The sequence below is a fragment of the Bacillus rossius genome, chromosome 11 (genome assembly GCF_032445375.1).
Source record: "Bacillus rossius redtenbacheri isolate Brsri chromosome 11, Brsri_v3, whole genome shotgun sequence".
Taxonomy (NCBI): Eukaryota; Metazoa; Arthropoda; class Insecta; order Phasmatodea; family Bacillidae; genus Bacillus; species Bacillus rossius.
In genome coordinates this window covers 13,906,802-13,934,765 of record NC_086338.1, presented here as the reverse complement: position 1 = coordinate 13,934,765, position 27,964 = coordinate 13,906,802, and the positions used below count along the sequence as shown (strand labels likewise).

At 38.4% G+C, this 27,964-nt stretch overlaps 1 protein-coding gene across 11 annotated transcripts in view; it reads right to left on the bottom strand.

Moving 5' to 3' along the window:
* LOC134536661 (lysosomal acid glucosylceramidase-like) overlaps positions 1–27,964 on the bottom strand; it is a 41,672-nt gene that overhangs the window by 3,881 nt on the left and 9,827 nt on the right. For all 11 annotated transcript variants that reach the window (XM_063376484.1, XM_063376482.1, XM_063376478.1 and 8 more), the window contains 9 exons: positions 27,534–27,608; positions 22,160–22,372; positions 9,624–9,756; positions 6,771–6,927; positions 4,817–4,980; positions 4,067–4,298; positions 1,940–2,084; positions 679–740; positions 65–333 (listed from right to left, as the gene is read on the bottom strand). In XM_063376484.1, the coding sequence (XP_063232554.1) occupies positions 65–333; positions 679–740; positions 1,940–2,084; positions 4,067–4,298; positions 4,817–4,980; positions 6,771–6,927; positions 9,624–9,756; positions 22,160–22,372; positions 27,534–27,582 (1,424 nt within the window). In that variant the 5' untranslated portion in view covers positions 27,583–27,608. The remainder of the gene's footprint in view (positions 1–64; positions 334–678; positions 741–1,939; positions 2,085–4,066; positions 4,299–4,816; positions 4,981–6,770; positions 6,928–9,623; positions 9,757–22,159; positions 22,373–27,533; positions 27,609–27,964) is intronic.

Here is a 27,964-nt window from a genome sequence, read left to right as displayed (position 1 = left end):
CACCTCGCACGGTGTGAGTCGGTAATGGTCTGAGCTGCGGTGCTGTGCCGGGGAGGCAGCTCACCTGCCGAGCAGCACGATGACGGTGGAGCGGTCGGGGGTGAGGAAGGCTGCCCCCTCCAGCGGCCCCTCCAGCCCCACGCGCACGGAGCCCGGCGGCACGAAGCGCGAGACGTGGGCCAGCGCGTAGAACATGGGCTGCTTGTAGAACTCGTCAGCGGAGGCGTTGGCGACGACAGGGGCGTCCACGAAGTTGCCGGCCCAGTTGGGGCCACCTCGCTCGTCCAGGACCAGGTTCCAGTCCACCCAGCCGACCCCCCAGTGTCTCAGCACCTGTCCCCGGCACGGCAGCCGCTACAGCTGTCTCCCGCTCCACTGCTGGACATGCACTCACAGCAGCCTGGCCCCACTTGCCTGCACCAGGCTAGCCAGGAGCGAGACACCACTCCTGCTCCGTTGCTTCCAATTACCTTCAGTGATATTGTAGGTCTGTGTCATCGCTATCACTAGCTTTTTAATACATTTAGTTTGCAATTTTTATTTGGTTCAAGTTAATTTACAGGTATTTTAATAATTACAGTAAAATAATAAGCTTACAGGACTGAATTTTTTTTTTTTTTTTTTAATTTCTTTGTGCTGGCAGGTATAATTAACACGATTACAGTCTACAAGGCTCACCTGGATGATGTTGGAGATGTAGCGAGCTCCTCTCTCCCAGGAACCCAATGCCACAGCATCTTCTAAACACACGGATTAGGTACCTACGTCAGAACAACTACAAAATTTCATACAGCCATACATCATTGAAACCCAACTGAAGGGACCATAATTTTGGCACTTTGTAATAATATGGTTTGTATTAATGAAACTATTAAAATAATTTGGGTTTCAAATAAAGTTTGATGCCTACTGCCTTGCAGTAGGGATGCAACCAGGGGTGAAGATATGACTATATGACTGTTTCACTGATTGGTTGGAGTTGAAAGATTGTGGGGGTCCTATGGCGCCAGCTGGCTAGGGAGAGGTGCCAACCCGGGTGAACAGGAGTTAGCGAATTTTCTGAGGGTATGATGCAAAGTATATATAAAAAAAATAAATAAATAAATTGAAACAAAATACCAAACCAAGGTTTGGGCAGCACTTCTAATAATTTCTTGTTGATTTATATAACTTAAGGCTTTGATGGTCAGTACACCTCAACACCAACGCAAGCCTCAACTCGCAAAGTGGAGTAAGTTACGCCACAAGGGCTGGCTACCCTGGCGGGGCAACATCACAGCTCCAGAAAGGCAAAAGGGTGGCAAGCTTTTTTGCACTGCCCTGGTGCTGCTAGTAAGCTACATTATGACATTACAAACATTCTCGGCATCAATAACCAAATCAGTTTATGCGGAAAGAGCTTTGATCGATAACATGGCACAATTAAGTTTGCCTTAAAAATAGATTCTGTGATTTCTTTAGCCACCAAGCTGTATGTTCGCAATGCTAGGAAAGCACGATGGTTAAGATGTGGAGTTCGCCCCGGAGGTAGGTTTCGATCTCCAACCATCGCCAAGGAGACTGGGCTGACCAAGAGATAACTGTGGTGGTTACCCACTGCCTTCTGCTGTGTGGAACACCCAGTTCTGAGCTCAAGAAAGGAATATTAAACATGTGAAAAATCCCCACCCTAACTGCGAAGCAAACTCAGGACATTTAGACACCAGCCAATGTGTGTTGCATTGCTAGATGAATGCAAGTTGTTGACGTAAAGCAAACATGCCACTGTCCAAGAATGCCATTTTCCATAGGTATTTTATAGTTTGTAAAGATCAAAACTTGGAAGATAAATTTTTTTTAAAATATTTCCAATAGAAAATGAAGTGTCTGCTAATACTCGAACTGCGATACAGCAACCTGCACTCTGGGCCCACACGGAGCGGACGCGGTGGTCGCTCACCGATGCAGGCCTCCGTGTACAGCAGGAACTTGTCCGGGTGTTGCTGGTGGACTTGCTCCAGAACGCTGTGAGACGTCTCGTCGTCCGTGTACCAGTGGACCGCCATCCCGGACACGCACTTGTCCAGCACCGTGTCCTTGTACAGCTGGGAGCCACAAGAGACGTATCACACTTCAGTACACATGAACTCACTGTATGACTCAGAGTTCCATGATATTTAGTGTAACTGTTTGGCATTAATTAACAATACATTTGCTGTCAATCCTGTGACATTTTCAACAATCTGTATTTAGATGCACCTTTACTTTTGGAGATAAAAATGTAACATTTTCACCATAATGTCACCCGTCTCCTATAGAATACAAGTAAAGTCTTAATGGTCCAGGTCTCAGCTTATTACCGCTTAAGAAACCTGATGTTTATCCTCGGTCCTTCGTCTCTCACCTCTCTGTCCTCACCCCTCACCTCCATCTGTCCTATCTAGCAAAAAATACAAAGGAAAAAATATTATTTTTTTATACCAATGTTTCCCTTTCCTTCTATTGTTTATTTTTTTACCCATCCCATTTTCCAAGAGAGAAAATACAGGACGCTATTACCTTGTCAATTTTTTTTGTCAGTTCCTTCAATAAAAACAAGCACGCCCTCTACAGCAGTTATATCATAAATAAAATGTTACAGTAAAAAAACATCGGAAATCTCACGCAAAAACAATGTTTGGATACAGTTGCCTCACAAAAACCTGTTGAGATAGCAACGTGATTGCCAGTTCACGGAAAATAACAACGATGAGAGAGGGAGAGAGCAACACTGCTGGACAGATAGACAGATACATGCACTCCACATGCACATGTGTTTCTCTCTCTGGCTGGTTTGTTTTCATTTCCCCCCTCTTGTCAGATGCCAGCAGGGCGGCAGACAGCCACGTCCCTTACCGTGGCGGCGGACGTAGCCTGACGTAGCAGTTCATGAAGCTTTATAAGCACTACTGAGATATTTTAATTAAACAATTTATACTTACTCCTGATATATTTATTAAAAACCAACAATGGCTAGTTATTTAAGCACATAGTCAACCACAACAATTCAATGTTAATATTTTTTACCCCAAAAAAAAATAAAACTAGCATAATGATTGCAGTAGATGATATACTAAACAAAAAATCTGCATAAAATGTAAGACCCATACACATGTAAATACGTTAGACTCTTCATACTACCTTCAAGCATTTCTTTATGAATATGATTATTTTTAATTAATTAAAATTATCCTGAACTAAAGCAAAAGGTTATAACTTGTCAGTTTCTCAACAAATAATAAATGTTATCAATACAGCAGAGACACTGATTGAATAAAGAACTGCAAAAAGGCAATTTGTAAATTGTAGCACAACTGCAGCTAAACATTTTGTTTGGAATCAGGGAAAGAAAGGTGATTATAATGATCAGCCTTTACACCATTTGAATATTTAATGTTATGGCAATCAAATAGAGTTCTAGAGAATTTAAATGTATTCTACTTAAAGTTGTGTTTGGTCATCCGAATTTTAATTTGAAAGCAAGCACATCAATCATATCTGACACAACTGTATGGTTGCTGGTGGCCCTATTTTGCACAAACCAATTAATTCGAGATGACAGGATTTTAGGTGACTCAAATGAAGTTACATCATCACACCCTTGGTACACGTATATTGAAGTGTACACATGGGGCAGAAACAGCGGCCAAGAATCACAGCCCCTCCAGCGACGAGAGGCACTGGACAGAGAAAAATACTCATGAAGTGTTTTCTTATGACAATATTCATGTGTAATTTGCCAAACAAACTGTTACAATCAGCGAATGTAAAAACTGACACACAAATCTGTTTACAAACGATTCTCCAAGAGTCACATATATTTTTAAAATTATTAATTGTAAAGAAGTACGTATTTTACAAAAGTGAACATAGTAGAGCAGTAGTCGTGGAATGGGAAACTGATAACTGTGACCTGAACAACATGTCATAGAAGTGCTATTGGCAAACGAGCTGTCCCGTGGGGCACATATATGCTGCCACGCGGACAAGCAGGCCTCAATGTCCCTGAAGTGGTCGAGGCTAGAAGCACGCAGCGCAAGACACGCACCTTCTGCCACGCAGACAGTCGGTTCGTGTTGTCGTCCCCCAGCATGACCTTGAGGTGGTCGAAGCCCGCGGCCCGCAAGGCAGGGCAGAAGCTGTGGGCGAGGAACTGCCGCATCTCCGCGGGCTGCCAGCCCATCATGTTCCAGCGGCTGGACCGCAGCCCGCCCGTGGGCTCGTTCTGGGGGGTGATGCCCCAGAAGTCCAGGCCTTCCGCCGCGTACTTTTCCAGGAACCTGGAAGCACACCACAGGACAGCTGCCAACGCCACAGCTCAGGAAACATAATTAATGCCAAGTTTACTCCCTATGTAAATATTAATGTGAATATTATTTTAAATTTTACAAATTTCTGTAAATAGTTTGAAACACATTAAAACACTGTTCATCGCACAAGCCTCATGACTGAGATGGTTTTTGGTGCTGACTGTTATGCTCCAGACAAACATTATAGCCATTTGTATCATTACATGGCTACTGAATTTTCACTACATGATAGGGAGTTAATATTGATTGCAATAAACTGAAAGAAATCAAGGAAGTGATGCAGTTTTCAGGCAGGGCATGTAGTTTTTCAACTAAACCATTTCCAATTCAAGTAAATACGGTATACCTATATGTATGCATAAACACAAATGTATTAGATTATTTTAAGCATGGTCTAGTGAGCGTGAGAACAGCTGCAGCACGAAAGACTCGTCGGAACTGCATTACCCGAACAGGAGCTTAACTTAGCGACGTGTGAGACGACGTACTTGACGTGGTACGCGGCGTAGGCATCGTAGTATTCCTTCTTGAGGCTGCTGGCGTTCGTTGTGGGGTCGACCACAAACTTCATCCACTCGGGTGCGGACCACGAGGCGGCCAGCAGCTTCACCGGGGCGGGGCTGACTTGCACGGCGCGCTTGATGAACGGGATCTGGGCACACCGGCATCTGGCACATTCTCTACACACATTCTAGATGGGTGCTGGTAAGCCACTATTTAAGGGAGCCGAGGGGTATAATGCAGGATAGTGTAAAAAGAAACATATGTGATAATATACCGTATTTACTCGTGTATAGCGCGCCCTCGTGTATAGCGCGCACCACGATTTTTGTAACAAATTCCAAAGAAAAAAAAAATTTGAAATTTTTTTTCCCATAAATAAATTTTACTAACATTTTGTGGTACCTGATTATTTAAATTGATGTGTGGTGATGCGTCAGGAAAATACTTAAACTCTGCTGTGTAGACGGAAGATAATGAAGCGCTGTATCCTCACAACTGGTACGTGGACGGGAGGAAGGGAGGCAGGCAGGAATGTGACACGGAGTAGATGACTCACCGGTAGCAGCTGCGGCGAAGCGAAGGAAGTGGTAGGGGGAAACTGGTGTCAACATTTTCTCTCTCTCTCTCTCTCTCTTTTTATTTTACTAGCTGTAGAGGGGGAGGTCTAAAAATAAACAAGAGACCTGCTTGCTTGCGCGCACGTGTGTGTGTGTGTGTGTGTGTGTGTGTGAGAGAGAGACCAGGTTGTGTGCGTGCGTGTGTGTGTGAAAGAGAGGCCTTGTTGCCTGTGCGTATGTGTGGGGGCTGGCCAGAAACGTCACCCGTCACCCGGCAGTTAACGACTTCCACTCCTCCCCGCCTCTCCCCCCCCCCCCAATTTTTTTTTTTTCCGTGTATAGCGCGCATCCTTATTTTTTTCCTTTACTTGAGGGGAAAAAAGGGCGCGCTATACACGAGTATATACGGTAATAGCTTAACTTAATGTAAGCTTTTGGACATATGCCATTGCTAAGCACATGTATGTCTGTAAAAGAAAACTACAAAAAACACAAATGACAAAAACACAAATAAAGCAAAAAATTGCTGTTCCTTTATTGAAGGTTAGAACATTTGGAAACATCTTTAAAAGAAATTTTACACTTCTGACAACTTCATATTTCTGTTAATTAAATAATAACTGGTAAAATCCTAAGAAATATTCAATTTCACTTTAAAATACATACATTACTTTATGGAGAAAAAATGTACATCTTATGGAGGAAATGGCAGAACCAAAACATTTTTTGACCATATTGGACAGGAAATGGTATTGTGTGGGTACATCTTAAACGTGTTTTACTGTAATTATAATTATTTTGTTTTCCCATTATAACTACCATACTGCCTGACAGCAACTTGAAATCTGATTGCTGTAGCACAGTTCTTTTTTCTGTGATCTTTGGTAAGGTCATGTTTACTACCTAGACAAAGCGTTCGGAATCTAACAGCGGGACCAAAATCATCATGCAAATTTTAAGGGTGATTTTTCCCCCAAAAAATTTGACACTCTAAAATAACGGGTTGACGATTACATAATTGCGACAACTATGCGATAAAACACGGTAGCTTTGAAATGATGATAGCATATAGTGTTATCTATTTAAACATGGTACCTATGAAATTATGTTACCATATACTGTTTTAAGTATTTAAAACATGATACCTAGGGATGATGATAGCATATAGTGTAATATATATTTAAAATCCACCACAGAAAGCAAGTTTTTAAAAAACCTGGAAAGCATTACTTATTTCTGGTAAAAGCAGTATTATAATTGATGAAGCAACTCGGTGAGACTCGCAGACTCTGCACCGAAGAGGCGGCCGCGTGCCTGGAGTACCGAGTACTACCTGTTCAGCAACACTATGGCACCTCCACCGGAGCGGCGGGAGCCACACCTTGTGCTCGAAGTCCTCCGCAGACAGGTTGAAGTGTTTGAGGTGGACGTCGCCGGGGTGGTCGTCCAGGTACTGGTACTTGTGGGTGGAGAAGTCGCAACCTCCCAGGGGCACGCGGAGGAACGTGTAGCCTATCCCCTCGTCCCCAAAGTAGCTCCTGTGCAGGAAATACAACTATTTTTCATACACTTTTCAAGTGACACTAATAATGTACGTATAAGAAGTGAAAATTCACAGACAGAGGTATAAGAATGGATAGTGTTGTTAGTTCGTAAAAGATCAAGTATTTGAGTGGGCAAGTATACACATGTGTAAGTATACAAGTATGCAAGTAAGAAATTGTGCAAGTGTGCTATAAGTATGGACAAGATTTTATGGTTTTATTTTTAGGCCAATTTCATTATTAAAACAGAAGATTTTAGGGTGATTGTATTTTATTTTTTATGAAGTCTGATTATTCATAAAAATAGCACCAATTTCAACAAATACGAAACTTACTTATTCAATAATACTTACTTCACCAAAACTGTGTCTAATGCACTTTTACAATATAATGATTTGTAATAAGCATGTCAAACTACTGGGAACAACCTAATTCACCAGAAATTATATGTGCGTTTGAAAATGTACCAATGTCGTAATTTAAAAATGGTTACTAATAACAGTTTGTTGTAATTTAAATAGTTTCCAATCTATTTAGTACATACATTTTGGTACAACTAAATGCTACATAATTTACATTCATTGAATTTAATATATTAAAAGATCACATTTTTATAACCTCAATTGTGCATTGATTAAATATGCTGATTGCTAATTTTTAGTTGCATTTAACTTTCATTTACGTTTTACCTGATGTATAGTCATTCTTTTCTATTTTATTTTTGGCTTTAACGCAATACGCCATATAATCTTGTCCCTAGCCATCCGGCACCCAGCTACTGAGCTCCCCGCTGCTGTTGTGTTTTAGTTGCACCTGTATGACAATCGCGACCTGTCCTGCCTGGTGTAAAGAAGTATCCATTTACAGATCCTCAACACAGTACATCTTGAACACACTGACTATCTCCAGTGAGAACTTTTAAAAATACATTTTTACCATACATCACCACAAATAGGTACTAGAATGGAATCACATGAAAACACAAAGCAAGAAATGGAGGATGATAACCACAAAGGCCTGCAGTGAGAAACCATATCAGCATTATCCTGAGGTGATCTTGGGTATGTATGGAAAAGGTAAGCTGAAATCAAATGGCTGGAATATAACTCAAACCAGAGTCCTTACAAATGCAAGTCAACTGCATGATCTTGCCTTTTCTTCAGCCAAGATTTTATATGAGTTTGAAGAGTTTTTTTAAACTATAAGTTTTTCCCTAAATAACTAAAAAAAAAAAAAACACTTTTATCATTAAATTAGTTTTATGTCCAACAGCCAAATAATGCACCACAACTCTATATAACTAAAATATTTGGGTGCTTGATATCATTGTCTTAAATTTTCTATCACTATTTTTAAGATATGTATATTCATTACACAAATGAATACACCAATTCCTCACTTAGCACATCTTCAAACTGCATGAATTCATTTAGCACAATGTTAATTTTACTGCCCCAGTCCTGAATAGCACGTCTGTTAATTTCAGTTAGCACGAAATCGCCACAGGCAAAAAAAAAAGTCGGGCATGATGCCACAATGTCTGCTTAAACTCGGTAAACAACATATGTACCGTGGCATACAGTTAGCTATATGAAGGGGGAAGAGATGTGTGCGCAGGTTTGACTACACTATTGACTGTTGTACAAACATCAGCTATGGAATATAAAAGAACAAATGTTTTTAGGTCCACACGTATGCCACTGGGCTGTACAGTTGTCGCCCGGCCACAGACCGGGTCGTGATGAACTTCAGTCTAGCCAGTGGCAGGGAACTCGCATGCACAAACACAAAGCAACGTGTCTGCCCATTCGTCTGCCAGTAACCGTACGTGCGCAAGTACTTGCAGTTGGAATCATAGTGGCATCATGACTCCCAATTGAGAGTGTAATGTATCGTGTTCAAGTACTTGAGACAAAACTAAAAGTATTACGGCATGCAGAATGTCATGAAGGCCACACTTATGTTGGTCGCACTTTAGTGAATAAACAGTATGTCCATAAACGAATGTCCCAGTTATAAATTTCAATAGTATCAACTGTAGGTTGTAGAGTTTTGGTTCAAGGTTAAAGAGTAACCCAAACAGTTTAAGAAAAGCGCATGCTCGAGTACTACTTTGTTATTTTCTCACTTGCAGCGCCACCTACGCAAAATGTCGACTCCTGAGCATGAAGCATTTTGTGTTCTGCAATTTGATCGAAGTTAATCTGTAATTTCAGTTCAATGAGTGTTTTGTTTAAAGTTTAATTGTCAAAGTCCCTGGTCTCCATGTTCACCTGACATAACGCCATGCAATTTTTTCCTTCGGGGCTTTATAAAAGATCAGGTCTACGTTCCACCACTACCTAATGATTTGCCAGAGTTGAGACACAGAATTGAAGAGGCTATTTCTTCCATAACTCTTGATGCGTTAACCAAAATGTGGGAAGAATTGGACTTTAGGTTGGATGTGTGCCATATAGCTAAAGGTGTGCACATTGAACATTTGTAAGAAAAACTAGGTTAGTTCACCTTTGATTTGATGTAAATAGTATAAATTAAACTGTTATAATATACCATTGAAACTGGGACATTATTTTATCGACATCTTGTATGATACTAAAAAAAAATATATTTTCCTGGCATTTTCATCAGTTATCAATGTCAATACCAGCATCACACACACTTGAAGCTAGCGTGAAGGCAGTGTTAACCTGACGAGTGAGTCAGCAGTAGCAGAACTGAGTGAATGTGTGAGGATTGCACTGGAGTCCGTTACTGCGCCTCCAAACCCCAGTACCTCCTGGAACCGAGTGTCGTAGTTCACTCGCAAAGTGGCCACCTTCTCTGCAAGTGAGCACATTACAGCGCTTCAGTAAATAACAATACCTATGAATAAATCTTCAAGCCATTTTCACAAATAGATTTGAAAGTGCTTGATGGTAGGTTTTGTGCTTTTGTTGACATAACAGTGTTTTTTGATTGTTATTTACTAGGGATGGGGCGACCGAATCCAATATCCGCCGAATCCGCCGAATCCTAGGGATTCGAAGATTCGGCGGGTCTGATATAGGATTCGTCAAAGGATTCGGTTTTTTACTATTTACGGAAAAAAAAATACAGTAAAACTCGCTTACGAGGTCCCGCATGGTAAGTTTTTCCATATAAAGCGTTTAAATTGCCCGAGGTCTCATCATTTACGCCATTAAATGTGTGATATAAAGTCCATTAAAATTTTTTCTGAAACTTCCTGTCTCAAATAATGGCGCACGTAAATATGAAGAAAAGACAAATGAACAACAACATACGAAGAAATATGGATGATGTACCATAACTACAGTACAAACCCAATAGTTATTTTAAGATAATTACCATAAAAAGAACTAAAGATTCTTTGTATAATACCATAATTACTACAGAAGCATGATAGCTACCATATTTGCACTATAGTTACCGTAACAACCGAGATGTATATTTACCGTGATTGTAATGTATTATTTATTTATGACATATTAAATTAAAGAACATTATTGAAAAAAAAGAGGATGTTAAACTTTGATATGTAAGGATGGCACATGTTGCTAAGAAATAATGCGATGTGAAAGAATGCAGTACTACTACGAAAAGTGAAAATGGTACTCGTGGATTTTTAGGTTATGGCAGTCTCTTTCGTTTTTCAGTAATATCGGCCGAAAATTAACAAGCGTACTGTATCGGAAGTCGGCAGAAATGCCGATTCAACTAAATATTGGCAAAATCGGTTTCTTCAATACAGCTCTACATTTAATGACATGAGTAAACATATTTCAGACTTCAGGATATTGAAAAAGACTTTAATTTCCATGTAGGTTTTTGTGTGTATGTTTTTTTTGCAAGTGTAAATTGAATGAAGTTAAATGCTTTTATTTTTATTACTTTCAATTGATTAAACTTTAATGACCAGTTACAGATATTTATGACACTAATTTTGAGGTTAAGCAATTTTACTAAAGCATTCCAGCCAAGCAGGTTGCCAGCGAGAGACGCTTCTCTTCTGCTGGAAAAACTATCTCCAATCGTAGAGCTAATTTAACTCCTGAACGTGCAGAACAAATTATTGTTCTGCATGATAGATTAAAGAACATAATTTAATACTCTGTGACAATCTCTCTCAGAATTATTGTGCTGAAAAGTGGAAATGTTGAAACAATGTGAATGTACTTTTCAAACAACATGATTTTTGGTGCTAAGTTTGTTGAAGCTCAGTAAGGACTCCAGAAAAATTGACAAGGATGAAATTTTCCCAAAGATATGTTACATTTACACAAACATATACTTGGTTATGTTAGTTGGATGATATCAGTTACTAATGAACCAATGGAAACAGGTAAGATTCAATGGAAAAAAATGTTATTTTTTTCTAGCAGTGCAAAATGTAAACACACACTGTAAATAGTTACCCAAAATTAATAAGCCCACTCCATTTTAATACTCTATTCAAACATTATACTAAGTTTAAGATAAAAATAATTTCCCAAAAGTGTAACTGTACCACATATGCTCGAGCTCGGCTGGAAGTAAAATTCTTAGGCTCGCAGACCTCTAGTTATTTATAGAAAAAATCCTAACCGCTAATCTGTACTAAAACTGAAATTTCTCAAGAAAAATTTTTTGTCTTTATATACACTTAGGCTATACCAGAAATGTACCAAACTACATGTGATAAAGTCAAGGGACTTTTAGTGCAAGCAGAATACATCTCACTTACATTAGATATGTGGACATCATCTGTTAAAAGATTCGGGTTTGGGTTCGAGATTCGGCAATTCCAGTCTAGGATTTGAATTAGGATTCGGATTCGAGGAAATCAGGATTCGCCCCATCCCTATTATTTACGAATTATTTTATACTCAAGTGCATAAATAGACCTCTTTATAGTTACCTATGGATTTAAATGCATTATAATATGGCGAAAACTTTTCAGCCTGTAAAAATATTTTTTAATTTTAATTTTAAAAAAAAAAAAAAAAAAAAAACTGAATTAAATTGGAAGGAAAATAAGTCTATTTAAAGAAGTTTCACTTGTATATATAAAATAATTTTCTTGGCACTAACAGTTAATGTTTTCTTTCCTAATATAGTAACGGAATAAATTAGATTGTTATGAAAACAAGCTGTAGACCTAAACTATATCTATATACAATAGGATTATAACACACATCAATGATTATGTTTTTGTTTACAATTTGTGAGCGAATTATCTAAAGATAACGAATAACATGTAATAATGTAATAACAGGGTAAATGGCATACACTGTACGAACTTATACATATTGGCCAAATGTCTTCTAGAAAGAGTTCGCAATTGCTGTATTAGGCAACAAATTATGTAATGTAGGGGCATAGAGACTCAACTATACTCCTGTCTCTGGCTATGATACTACCTATGTGACAGAGTTTTCTCAGTATCTTAAAAAAAAACTTTGATGCTAAAACCTTCCCCAATACAAGTTGTGCTGATGCTATTAATTTCAATCAAAGTTCATTTTGCAACTCCTACCCAAGAATAATGATGGACTAATATTGTAGATATCGTCCAACAACACTTGAATGGTGTAGAATTGAAAACGTTACAATAATATCCTTTCATGTACTTGATGAAAGCATGTTCCCAGTATGAAAGCAGTATCCACACAATATGTAAAGTTATGGTAAAGGAATTGTGTAAAAGTGTTGTTATAATTGCTCACTTGATATTAGCATTCCAATTATAACTGATCCTACCTATTTTCAATATTACTGCAGATATAACATATTTCCTTACTTCATTTGTTCTATATGATCTTAACACAAAACTACAAGATTTGATTCTGTATTAATCTACACACCTATAAGAGTACCTTATAGCTTATAGTATAGATAATAGTTTATTACGCTGCTATACTGCATTGAGCTTAGCTATTTCTTTTTATTTGCACTTAATTTTTTTCTTCCATTAATAGCAAATATTATTTACATGATTTTTTATTTTGTATGTGACTCAATAGTTAACCTACCTAGTTGGAAATGTTTAAATGCTAGGTTGATATTGAAATGGTAATGCCAATGTCTAAAATCTTCATTAGTGATTGAGATTGAAGTGTTTTCAGAATTTTCCCTTTTCTTCTGTTATTTTTCAGACAGCTCCAAGGATGAACGACCAAAATTTCAAAAGGGTGTGCCACCGTTGGGTGATCAAAAATTCTATAAGTATTTTCAGAATTACTCTATGGAGCATATTTCCTAAAATGCCAATATCTATAATGTAAAATGTGGTCTAGTTGGGCGCCGTGAAAACTCTATAAAGTACTAGTGCTGTGATTGTGTATGTAGCACAACTACTAACCTCTACAGAATATTAACTAAAATATGTCTTGTTATGTTGATAGTGAAAATAAATTATTCTCAAGTTGTATGTACTGGTGTAGTTTGACTCAGTGTGAATACCAAACAATAAAATGTCGTATAATTCCTTAGCAGTATGTCTCCTTCTCTTTGGTGTAAGTATTCTGACCTTAAAATCAACAAATATAAGTAGTGTGTTTAAAAGCATTAACTTCTCTATGACTGCTGATCTCAGTGTAATAAAAACTAATTATTCTTTCAAGACAATCCAAGCTAAATATTTCTGTCTATCTGGTTTAACATACACATGATATGTAAGTATGGTTATCAATCGGAAAAATAAAATATAATGAAAATTTAACTTTTTACTAGGGTCAAAATCATGATTGTATGGGTGACAATACTCTTTTGCAACATATCCAACTGTAACATGAAAAGTGACAGAGTCAATGATTAGCAAGCAACATACAAATACCTTTGAGACAATTATTCATGTTTAAATAGGTTTTTCATTAAACAAAATTTCAATATCCGTTATACTTAAATGTCTTTCAGAACTAATTACGTTTTACGTAATTGTATCACTGAATAATAGTTTGGTTATCAGTCAATATTTTAAATATTATTGAAACACATTTTAACTGGCAAATTAGTCTTTTCTTTGTTTTTACTAGCTCAGTCTCTTTCGGTAGATCAAACTGTCTCAAGACTTCTGGACCTGGGACTATTCTTTAAACATTCAAGACAATTAATGACTTTAACAGATTTTAACTTTGATATCGTACATATTACTGATCAATGTCAGTTAACCAGGTCCAGTATGTACAAGCTACAAGTCTTTACGTAGTTAAGTAGTATTAAGTTGTTTTAGCGAGTTTCAAATTAGGTCTTGATCGTAAACATCATAGTTTAAGATATCTTGCCATTAAAATAGGACAGGTAACTTCTCGCTGTTCTTGTTAATTCGGGGATGGGGCAAACAAACCTCGTCGCGTCGTTACAATACCAAGAGGCTGTGGAAAACCTCTCCGAACCCCTGTGTCTCCTCCGATGTTGCTGGTTAGATCTCACTCTCCTCCGATGTCGTTGGTTGGGTCTCCGTCTCGATGCACCTCCTCTCGTGCTGCTGGTACTCCAGCAGGACTGGCGTCTGTCACCTGGAGTCGTCTAGAAGGATGATGTCCTCCGGTACACCGTCTACGATGCCGTCTACCGCTGTCGAACTCCTTCCATCTCGAAGATTGATAGTCCTTTTCTTCTTTTCTTCTTAATTCGTCGTTGATCCAGTTCTATTTATGCTGTTAGTCAAAACTTATCGTCGTCGTCGATTCTTTAGTAGAGCTTCGAACATCGGTAACTACCTCTTCTTCATTGTGTAGTTCCGGTATTTATTATAAAATCATCAATTTCACGTAGATTCTAGCTATTCAGTCGTCGTACCAATGTTTTACGTGATATTCTTACATTCATTTATGACTAAATCACGGAGCTCTTTCTCTCTAATCCTTCTCCCATGATAGTAGAACAGAAACTCCCGTTCCAATTTGTTTCAAACAGTCAAAGCTTTCTCTATTGAACACTCTCCGAAATCACACTGGAAATACTAAATTCTTTAAATAAAATATATGCGCAGTCGAGCGTCCAATCACATATACTCTTTCCTCAGTAATGACCCAAAAACAATATTAAAAGGTGTAAGCTCATTTCCTATTCGTCGCCGTTTAACAAATGTTTGCAAAGACATTTCATAAAATTATTACTTAGATAAAACATGAAAATACTTAAAGAGTAAAACCAAATTGACCTGACCATAGAGATACAATACTGGTAAATATAATTCATAACAGGACTAAGACAAAGTCATAGAGGTAAGAAGTAAAATAATAAACATAAAATTCATTTCTATTGAGGGCTTCTCAAATACCTCTATAGAATAGTCCCCTTCAGAAATGTGACTAACGAACTATACTCTGATATAGGTCTTAGGACCATTTCTCATCATACAAACATCTCATCTATATTCTAATTATTTGCAGAAAATTTACATTTCATATTATTGACCTTATTTACATACTTACTTGCAAACATAGAGTATTGTCACCGATATATGTCTTCAAACGGACATATGTGTAACAGTGTATACTATTCTACAGGAGTGTAATATTTCCTCAACTGCGTTATATTATAGTGTCCTATTACTTGTTTCGTTTTAATGTCAGACAGTTCGTAACAGTTACTTCTAATAATCTTCGTGATCATATATGGTCCATCGAAGAGTAGAAATAGCTTCTTAGTAACGTACTTCCAAAATTGGCTTACTGGATTCGTTCTCTTGAGTACTAAATCTCCACAATTAAAACTCATCTTGCTGGAATCTTTCTGGTATTTTCTCCGAAGATCCGCCATGGATGTCAACTTGGCTGCGACCAACTCTTCAGTTTCCTTCAAATATTTCGCCGGGATGGGATACGACTTTTTATGGAATGGTTCACCGGGTATGACCTGAATACTAGCTGTATATAATTTGTTTAACCCAGGTTTTTCGGAAAATATATTTTGAAAATTTCTTAAGACATGAAGAAGATTATTTCTACCGGTTTCATTTACCATGGTAATTCCCTTTACAGCTTCTATTAAATCAGCTCCGGTCGCCATCAAATTTATGTCACTATTAATACACGAAGTTTCCTTATGAATGATTGCAATGCATTTTTCCGAAACTTCCCAATTTTCAGTAGTTTTCGTATTTTCTGTGTCATCCATAGCAGTTACCATCCAACCTGCAAAATTCAAAATTATTTTATGGCTAGTTAGAAAGTCTACACCGAAAATTACTGGTTTAGCCAATCCTTTTACGATTAATACATTAATGTACTTGGTGCTACCTAAACCTTCTACTTCCAATAAGGTCTGACGATTAATGATGGGATTAGCCCTTGATGTAACTCCTAGAATCTTTAAACTCGGTACTGGCATTCTCGGTAATGATATTCCGGTGCTCTCTATCATGGCTACGCAGTCTTCGCTGATGCAGGATATCTCTGCGCCGCTGTCTAATAGTACAGGCACTTTAACTCCGTTTAAAGTTAACGATATCTCCGGGCATAGCGCTTGTTTCGCTTGAACTTCGGTTTCTGTGGGCTCGCTGAGTAAAAATTCACGCTCGTTTTCTTTGAACATAATGGTGTGTATGCTTCGACAATTATTCTTGTCATTTGCGTCGGGATCCAATTTTATACTAGCCCCGTCTAACTTACAATTAGGGACTGACGTGCGGAGCGGGTTTTCGCCATCCCTAATTAGTTTACCGCACTGTCCTTAAATCCTCTAATTTGCTCTTGTGACAAATTAGCAAATCCATTATTTGCATTCGGTGAAATCAAAAATGTGTTATTACCTCCTTGGTTTGTATCTGAGCTTCTGATAGATTGCATGCGCGGCCATCCCGTGTTGCTTTGCTCGTGACTTGGCGCTATAGAATATGAATTTCTTTCTCCTTGTCGCGCGTCGTGAATGGTGGTGCTAAAGCTGTTCCCTTTTTCAGACGGTACAAACGTTTGTGCATTTATGCTGTACTGACCTCCGGAATGATTATTGTAATTTGCCGATCGTTCTTTCGTTGTTCGATTTTCGCCTGAATTCTCTCTGAAATTAACTGTCCCCTCCTGACGTTTATTCTCCCACTGTGATTCATTTTCGCGTCTGTCTTGTCGCTTCTCGTTTCTACGACGATAGTACTGTGGTTTATAAAATCCGTTACCATATCGCTGACCTCGATATCTATTGTGATACCAATTACTTCCGCAGTTTTCAACGTTCAGTGTGTGAATTTGAGGTTGTTTGTGTCCGCTGTTCTGCCCTTCATTTCGGTTGCGCCAGTTATTGTATAACGGTGTCTGTTGGTTCGTGTTCTTGCGCTCGTTAGTTTCTTTGTGCGTTACCGTTTTATCGAGCTTAACGAGTCGTTCATACGTTAACAGTTGTTCCTTGAAATCTACAATATTACTGTATTGCCGTCCACTAAGTTGTAATTGATAATTGAGTGGTAATTGCGAAATTATCATGGCAATAAACTCTTCGTCTTCCATACGGCAATCAAGATAACGAGTTCTCTCGTACATATCGCTGATATGCGCCTCTAAATTTTGAAATTTACGATTTTCGAATTTTTCAGAATGCAACTGTATTCGCAAATTGCTTTGGATACGAGTATTCCAAAATTGGGATATGAAAGCTTTCTGAAACGATTCGTATGCGTGTACCGAATCTTTCGCCAACTCCCACCAATAATATGCCGTGTTTTTCAAGCAGTGGCTAACGCATTTCCATTTTTCTGCGTCTGTTAACTTAAATGTGTGGCAATATTCTCCAAACTGATTTAAGAATCTTCGAGGGTTTTCATTACTTTTCCCTGAATATGTTGGAACGTCATCCAACCATTTCTTAGAAGGGTGGTGTAGTGTAAGTACCGGATCTGCTGACATAATTGCAGTACTAATATTCGCGGGATTTCGCTCGGCTTCTATCATTATCGATTTGTTTACCGGCGTGTCTTCCTTGTCGGTATTACATTCGCTAGTGTGGTGAGTCGTTAGTTGGGGCGAGAATGTTGCGGTGTGTCTGGATTCTCTTTCTATTTCCCCTATTTTCGCCTCTACCATATCTAACCTTCCTGTTAGACGCTCGCTTAAGTGTACTACTTTATCGTCAGTGCGTTTACTGAATATTTCTACACCTTCAATACGAGTGTGTACACTGGAAAACTTCTGTTGCATCTCGTGCTGTGTTTCAGTTAAGTCATGCCTGATTTCTGCTGTTTCATCTGCAATCCTGCCTAAAGTGTTATTTAAGACTTGCACTAAATTGTCTAGTCTTTCGGCGTTTTCTCGCTCCTTTTGTTCCCTTTCTAACTTCTCCTCCTGTTCTATACGCTCCCGTTCTTGTTTCTCCCGTTCCCGTTCTAGTTTCTCCTCCTGTTCTTTACGCTCCCGTTCTTGTTTCTCCCGTTCCCGTTCTAGTTTCTCCTCCTGTTCTTTACGCTCCCGTTCTAGTTTCTCCTCCTGTTCTTTACGCTCCCGTTCTAATTTCTCCTTATTCATGAACTGGAACAGTGCATCTAGGGTAACAGTTGGTGTCGGCGGCGAATGACCCAACTCCATTTCCTGCTGTGACTCCATACCAGTAGTCTCGATGTGCTGTTCTGGTACTACTTCTCTAGGTTCTCGTTCAGGACTAGAGTCAGAAGTGTCATTGCTACCTCTCAAAAAATATGACTTCCTACCTGTGTCTGTCATCTTGACCAAATAAAATTATTGTCTGTATTTTTCAAAGTGTCTTGAGTTGTTCAAAAAAAAAATCATAAAATAGTCCCTAACGTTGGCTTACACGTTGTGCGCCAAAAATTCTGAAGTGTTTTCAGAATTTTCCCTTTTCTTCTGTTATTTTTCAGACAGCTCCAAGGATGAACGACCAAAATTTCAAAAGGGTGTGCCACCGTTGGGTGATCAAAAATTCTATAAGTATTTTCAGAATTACTCTATGGAGCATATTTCCTAAAATGCCAATATCTATAATGTAAAATGTGGTCTAGTTGGGCGCCGTGAAAACTCTATAAAGTACTAGTGCTGTGATTGTGTATGTAGCACAACTACTAACCTCTACAGAATATTAACTAAAATATGTCTTGTTATGTTGATAGTGAAAATAAATTATTCTCAAGTTGTATGTACTGGTGTAGTTTGACTCAGTGTGAATACCAAACAATAAAATGTCGTATAATTCCTTAGCAGTATGTCTCCTTCTCTTTGGTGTAAGTATTCTGACCTTAAAATCAACAAATATAAGTAGTGTGTTTAAAAGCATTAACTTCTCTATGACTGCTGATCTCAGTGTAATAAAAACTAATTATTCTTTCAAGACAATCCAAGCTAAATATTTCTGTCTATCTGGTTTAACATACACATGATATGTAAGTATGGTTATCAATCGGAAAAATAAAATATAATGAAAATTTAACTTTTTACTAGGGTCAAAATCATGATTGTATGGGTGACAATACTCTTTTGCAACATATCCAACTGTAACATGAAAAGTGACAGAGTCAATGATTAGCAAGCAACATACAAATACCTTTGAGACAATTATTCATGTTTAAATAGGTTTTTCATTAAACAAAATTTCAATATCCGTTATACTTAAATGTCTTTCAGAACTAATTACGTTTTACGTAATTGTATCACTGAATAATAGTTTGGTTATCAGTCAATATTTTAAATATTATTGAAACACATTTTAACTGGCAAATTAGTCTTTTCTTTGTTTTTACTAGCTCAGTCTCTTTCGGTAGATCAAACTGTCTCAAGACTTCTGGACCTGGGACTATTCTTTAAACATTCAAGACAATTAATGACTTTAACAGATTTTAACTTTGATATCGTACATATTACTGATCAATGTCAGTTAACCAGGTCCAGTATGTACAAGCTACAAGTCTTTACGTAGTTAAGTAGTATTAAGTTGTTTTAGCGAGTTTCAAATTAGGTCTTGATCGTAAACATCATAGTTTAAGATATCTTGCCATTAAAATAGGACAGGTAACTTCTCGCTGTTCTTGTTAATTCGGGGATGGGGCAAACAAACCTCGTCGCGTCGTTACAATACCAAGAGGCTGTGGAAAACCTCTCCGAACCCCTGTGTCTCCTCCGATGTTGCTGGTTAGATCTCACTCTCCTCCGATGTCGTTGGTTGGGTCTCCGTCTCGATGCACCTCCTCTCGTGCTGCTGGTACTCCAGCAGGACTGGCGTCTGTCACCTGGAGTCGTCTAGAAGGATGATGTCCTCCGGTACACCGTCTACGATGCCGTCTACCGCTGTCGAACTCCTTCCATCTCGAAGATTGATAGTCCTTTTCTTCTTTTCTTCTTAATTCGTCGTTGATCCAGTTCTATTTATGCTGTTAGTCAAAACTTATCGTCGTCGTCGATTCTTTAGTAGAGCTTCGAACATCGGTAACTACCTCTTCTTCATTGTGTAGTTCCGGTATTTATTATAAAATCATCAATTTCACGTAGATTCTAGCTATTCAGTCGTCGTACCAATGTTTTACGTGATATTCTTACATTCATTTATGACTAAATCACGGAGCTCTTTCTCTCTAATCCTTCTCCCATGATAGTAGAACAGAAACTCCCGTTCCAATTTGTTTCAAACAGTCAAAGCTTTCTCTATTGAACACTCTCCGAAATCACACTGGAAATACTAAATTCTTTAAATAAAATATATGCGCAGTCGAGCGTCCAATCACATATACTCTTTCCTCAGTAATGACCCAAAAACAATATTAAAAGGTGTAAGCTCATTTCCTATTCGTCGCCGTTTAACAAATGTTTGCAAAGACATTTCATAAAATTATTACTTAGATAAAACATGAAAATACTTAAAGAGTAAAACCAAATTGACCTGACCATAGAGATACAATACTGGTAAATATAATTCATAACAGGACTAAGACAAAGTCATAGAGGTAAGAAGTAAAATAATAAACATAAAATTCATTTCTATTGAGGGCTTCTCAAATACCTCTATAAGATAATCTGTTTTTCTGTTTTTTTTTTATAATCATTATAATTTTAGGTGTTACATCCATGTAAGACCATTTAACAGAATAAATAATGGGTTTTATCATAATTCTTGAGTCAACAGCCATTTATTTTCAATCTCTATCTCAGATAAATATTGGAATCACAGGTAAAAATATTGTAATCTCACTTTTGTGCCTGATTGTTTGGTGAAGCATAAGATATATTTTTTTAACTTCTATGTGGGATAATTAATTTATAAGAGTAACTGTTTACTCTCTCTCGGGTCTTCTCGGCATGTCTCCTGACGCTCGCTGAATGAGGGTATCAGACCATCCACAAGCTGTTGGAACTGTCTTGTTGGTTCGAGAGAGGAGGCACCGCTAGGCCTCGTTTCTGGTTCACAGCGTGGGAATCTGAAGACACCCGAACCTTTCCGAGCGGCTCCGATCTCTTGACTGTGCGTGCCAAACATTGGGCGTGCACAGCATGTATTTCGGGTGTCGTTCTTACAACAGCAGGCGTTTCCATCGTTTCTTGTTCTCCACGTATGTTAACGGAAGTTAACATAACAATATAAATTTTTTTTTAAAACTTTTTCAAGTGTATTTATATAAGTGAGGTTATGTTCCCGTTTGTATAATATGTCAGGTTGTTTATAAGCTTACATTATTAATGGTTGGGAGTGTGTGTGGAAAGTTTATTAGCCTCCTGGCAGTTTTTATGGGGCAGTTTGTGAGGTTATGTTCCCAAACATATAAATTATTTACATTATAAATTATAATATTATGATTTAATAAATAAAAATTAATAAAATAGAATAAACTTTCAGTATATCTACTGATTCTCATTATTAAATAACATTTGTTTAGATTATTTTACTAAATTAAATAATTAGTTTTATACATGTGTTTATATTAATATTGTATACTAAATAATTATTTTAATTTTTTTTAATATGACTGAATTTATACTTTACCAACTGTATTTACAATATTACTCCAGTCCTTTTATTATGTTATTTATATTAATTATATGCATGCAAAATTAGAGTTAGTTTTTTTACTATGCCAAGTAAGAATACTTTCAATTCACGTACATACGTACATGCACCCATTTTTTTAAAACATAAATTTAGTTGTTTGTAACTTGTCTAAGCAGCGATGAAGATGTCGTAGACCCTCAACTATAGAGATAAGATTGACTGCTTCATCCTGGCCGCTATGGGTGAGCATGTTGGACCGAGCATCACAGAGAAGCGAGAGTCTGGGAACAGTTGAAGAAGCGGGCGGGATGTGGGAGCACGGTACCCTGGGTCGCGAGCGTGGGGAGCGGGGCGAAGCGCGCCATGCCGAGCGCCAGTCTCTCGCCGGCCTTGGAGGAGACGTAGTGCGCGGCGGCCCCAGCAGCCAGCTGGCCCAGGGGCAGCGGCTCAGGCACGTCGCAGTGCTCGGCATTACACACGCACACCACGCTGCCGTGCCCGTAGTCCCGAGCCAGGCATCCGGGGCTGGCACACCCACCTGCGCACAGCACCGTCCCTTCAGTCACAGTCTCTGCTTCTTACTACTCACACAATTATTACCTAGTGCCATAAAGCTTCTACTGATTGCTTCGTTGTTAATATGACAGGGGTGTTTTTTACTTGTATGGGAAAATTAAGAATGTTAAGGCATCTAGTGCGTGGCAACAATGTTAATAGGCAATAGGAAATAAACTTCTAGTGCCTGCGGCATTGTCAACACACACTTCGTACGTGTACTGCATGTTCAGACCTGCCAACATTCAAATTTAAAAAATCATGAGGTCCTCGATAAAAATTTTCAGGCCCATAAACACAGGTTAGATATAAAAAACAACAAATGAGAATCTTTAAATTTAAGTGACATACCTGTACATATGTTACATAGTCTCTGCTTCAAAATTTATTTCAACAAATTATAGGTTGAAGATTTAATTTAGATGAACATAATTTAGCGCTGTCGTGTAGTGATCATGCAGGGCCGCAACAAAAAAAGATGTTAAATAACATTCTGCTTGTGTAACACTATTATCACTGTTCACAGCAAAATTAATTTTTTTATTGGAAGCAATACACTTCACGTGTTAGTTGTGTTTTTTTGTAGCGACATGTTTCACAATGTCTCCTCTTCCACTATGCGAGATAGAAAAATCAGCACGGCACACGCTACAAAACGCAAAATTGCTTCCTTTACGTGACTCGAGTATTGATGGAAACTCGTTACTGTAAGCTTTCGTAAAACTTGTTTTGTAACTTTTACAAACAAAATCTTGGGGCCCAGAAAAATCGTGAGGAAACACTATTTTGGCGTGAGGGCGTGAGATGGACCTTAAAATCGTGAGCCTCACACCAAAATCGTGAGAGTTGGCAGGTCTGCATGTTGTATCTAACCCCCTCCAACGCATTTGATTCTAAATTGGACTTTTAGTAAGGATCCCTAATGTTAATGATAATATAATATAGCCTATAGCCTTCTTCGATAAATGTACTATCCAACACTGAAAGAATTTTTCAAATCGGACCAGTGGTTTCTGAGATTAGCACGTTCAAACAAACAAACAAACAAAAAAACTCTTCAGCTTTATAATATTAGTATAGATTAATAATGTACTACAGTGAAACCTCGTTAATATTATCCCGCTTATTACGAACGACTCGTTAATATTACCTATTACTATTTCCCCGTGAAATATGCCCATTAAACACAATGAAGATTTGTTTGGTTAATACGAAATTCTCGTTATTATGTATAGCGAACAATAACAATTCCCTTCCATATAAACAAACAGTCATGTTTACCGTTTAATACGAACCAAAGATTACCACAAAGATACGGCCCCGCCTGAGTGTCCGAAGTGTGTTTTTAACTCTTATGTTTTCAAAATCACTCGTTCGTGTGTTCGATATGTTCAGAAATCACTCGCGTTTGTACAATATTCGATATATCGAACTTCACGTGGGATTGTATTTACGTTCGATTTTGTACTTCCTTTGTATACATGAATCTGTGCCGGACCAATAAAATCAAAATATATATTACGCCTAACGTGTTTAATATTTGTGTACGTTGTAATGAAAGTTTAAGTGAATTATCTCGTGAGAATTTTATTAAACTTTAGAATTTGTACGTACACACATAAAAATGGAGGCAAAACGTAAACGCAAGGAAATTGCATTGAAGACGAAAATTAAGATAATAAATTCAGTTCGTCAGGGTGAAAAAACGAAAACAGAACTTTCTGAAGAGTTTGGTATATCAAAATCAACCTTGAGTACAATTCTAAAGCAAGCAGATAAAATAGAAGAAGCGGTCAGGAAAGGTAGTAATCAAACTAAGAAAAGGATGCGCGTCGGTAAACATTCCGAATTAGAGGCCAAACTGCTGGAGTGGTTTCATCAGATGCGCGCCGCCAGAGTTCCAATTTCCGGGCCTATTATCCAAGAAAAGGCTGATCAGCTGGCACTGCAACTCAGAATTGATGATTTCCATTGCAGCAACGGATGGCTTCAACGCTTCAAAGATAGGCATAATTTGGCCACAAAAACCATTTGTGGCGAATCTGCAGCTGTCGACCAAACAGCAACGAGTGACTGGCTTCAGTCAGTACAGACCATCGTAAGTAAATTTGCACCACAAGATGTGTTTAATATGGATGAAACAGGGCTTTTTTACAATCTGTTGCCCAATAAAACTCTAACCGTAAAAGGTGAAAACTGCCATGGCGGTAAACACAGTAAAGTTCGTCTTACAGTTTTACTATGTTGTAATCAAGATGGCAGTACTAAACTTCGACCCTTGGTTATTGGCAAGTCTGCCAAGCCAAGATGTTTCAAAGATGTTGCAGCAAAAAATCTGCCAGTAGATTACGTGGGTCACCACAAAAATGTTCCAGTTGTGGTTGTTAAAATTGGACAGGAAAATGGCGACTCTAAATCGCAAAATTTGGTTATTGTTGGACAACTGTGCTGCACATACTGCTCATGGTATGAAGTTGGAAAACATTACCTTACTCTTCTTGCTACCAAATACAACAAGTGTGACACAACCACTCGACCAAGGTATAATACAGTGCTTGAAAAGAAACTACAGACAGCGCTTGGTGAAATACCTTATCAGGCAGTGTGAAAAAGGAAAGACTGAGCTTCCTAGATGGTCAGTTTTGGATGCTATCCGCAGTATAGCCATGTCGTGGGACAGCATCAGCCAAAAGACAATTGTGCATTGCTTTGCAAAAAGTGGTTTTGGCCAGCAAACTGTTGAAGAACCTGACTGTGTTCAACCTTTAGAGGATTGGCAAGAGTTAAAAGAACATGTGCAAGTTGATAATGACTTCAATGAGTTTGTTCATATTGATGACAGTGTGTACACCAGTGCAAGATTAACTGCAGAAGATCTTGTTGGTTCACGAGGATTACAGGAAACACCAAGGGCTGACGCTGTACAGTCACTTTGTGAGGGTGGTACAAGTCAGGATAATGATGGTGATGACGACAATGGTGAGGTAGTGCATAAACTTCCAAGCAAAAGTGACACAATCAGTGTCTTGCTGCAAGTGATGTGCCAATTGACTTGATTGCAGGATTTGAGAAGATATGTTCTGCTGTAAATGATATTTACAGAGATAAGTGTGTCCAGAAAAAAATTAATGATTTTTTTAAACCTATGTAAATATATCTTGCATACTTTGCATAAGAATTGCTATACACTCAACAGCAATTAACTGTACGGTAAATGTTAATCATTATTGTCAAAACTTTGGAAGCAAATTAAATAAGAATACATACATACGTATATGTATACTAATTATCAGTCTGTTATAGTATATTTTATTAAAACTATTAAAATTGCTTCTAAGTGTATTTTGTTAGTGTGCATGTCAATATCTGGCTTCTATTACAATAATAATATTCCACATTTTTAGTGCTCTGACATGTAGGAATTCAATATTTCTTATCGAGTTCTTAATCTACCTATTGGCTCAAGAACCTCATTAATATGATACTCGTTATTACAAACTGAAATACTTTACTCCCCTTCAGGTTTGTATTAATGAGGTTTCACTGTATACAATACTAATAGCATTGTACCCAATATATGTGTTGTTTTACTTAATTAACATAGAGAAATAAAATATTTCATGAAGTGTATCATGCTAATATGTATATAAAATGCACTTGAAAAATTTTATTTTTCGAAATAAAAACAATTGCTGTTTTGCACAGTTTAAAACGTTTTTCCTAACTACCTAAAAATATTTTTGTATTATAATATTGCAAGACACCTGCCCTCCCAGCTTTGAAAAATAATTTTTTGCTATGATAGGCACTTCTCAGTAATGCAGTAAATTTTCTGATTACATGGTTTCACGGTCATAGTGACCTAGTTTTAATACTTGAAGGTTATCACACTTAATACTTATTGAAAGTAATTTTGATATTAGTTATTTTATTTAGAAAAGCCTTTAAACTGGATTTGTACTGGTTTTCATTTTGTTGGCTAGATTAATATTTATGTAAGTGCAATTTTCAGTAGTTGATTGCATTTAAATGTTCTTTTTATGATGAAAATTTTATGTACATATATGATTCATGGTGTGGTTGTGACGTGTCTTAGAACGCAAGACAGTGCTGTGGGTAGTAAGAAAGAAACACAGTGGCGCCGAAGTTATTTATCGTGTCCTGTGTAGGAGATAGAGACAGACGTTCACCATACTGAGAAATCCCAGAATCATGTCTGGCTACGATGATGAGAGGCTGAGGCAACTCATCCCAGCGTCACCGCCACAAGGAATGCCCTATCTCACGAGTATCGCAAGGCACTTAACCAGGGACCCCTCAGTCAACCCAGAAGTGCATCCCACCTCTCCTAGCTGTCCCGTCTAGCACCGGAGCTGTATCACCGCTCACGTCAGCTCTTCTCAGGGCCAGGGTGTCCTCCGAGCTTGCCCCAGCGCCAGGAGCACCACCTAGTGCAAGACCTACAGCTTGCACTGCAGTCTGAACCTCAGAGGGGATCCATTTACATAAAGGATCATCATGCACTACTACCAATTTTTAGTGGCTTTTGCGAGTTCCAGACTGTTCACTTCGGCTAGAACTAATCGTCAGTGCCATTGTCAGGTATGTTGGAGTACCTCGGCATGACTCGGTCACTCCCCCGACCTCCTGTACCTCGGCCAGAGGGTTTACAGCCGAGGCCCGAGCGTATCCGGCCCTGCCAATGGCATTCTGAGTCCTCTCTTTTGGTTCTTCATGGTGAGACAGAGCTTAGGGACCCAACGACCAACATGGCTTAGTAGTCGAACTCCCCAGGAAGGTTTCAATCGCATCTGCCGTTACCTGTGCATTCTGCCCATCAACCATTTCTGGTTCCCATTCTTCAGGCAACTGAGGACAGTTAAGGTATGGTTATGCCTGGCAGAATCCTATTTGGTAAACACCGATGGTGCGACAGGAGGCAGAGGTTTTGCTATTACTGCTGAGAGGGTTTATATTCGCTTCATGCACCCTTCCTGTGGACCTGTTGGGTCATGTCTTGGATGACTATAGCCGGCAACGCCTCCAACACAGCAGCGACAGTCTGACTGCAGGAGTCTGGCCCACTTGCGGTGTACAGTGGCGACAGTAGGAAGACAGTAACGTTGGTGCCTGGAGCTACTCACCGGAGAGCGAGCCCACAGCGATAACCAGCAACAGCCACGCTGCCAGCATCTTGTTCGTGGCTTGTTTCCTGCTCCCTGGAACAACAGGGCTCAGGTTTATTTGTGCATCGGAAAAGCCACGATAGGATACAGGACACCCTCAAGTGTATGACAAAAAAAAAACACAATTTGCATCTTCTTACATCCATAAAGTGCACTTCATTTTTACCCATAATCTATACAATTATAATCAGTATCAGATATAATTACCATATTGTGATGTTACTAAACTGGGTTAAAATAAGTAAATTATTCAATACAGCAAACAGTAAAAAACTTAACAGCAAAAGAAAGCTTTAAGCTATAGCCTAAATGCTGATACCATATAACAATAATGAAATTAATTTTTTGGAATTCTCTTAATAGTAACAAGGAGTCAAACAAATTTCTAG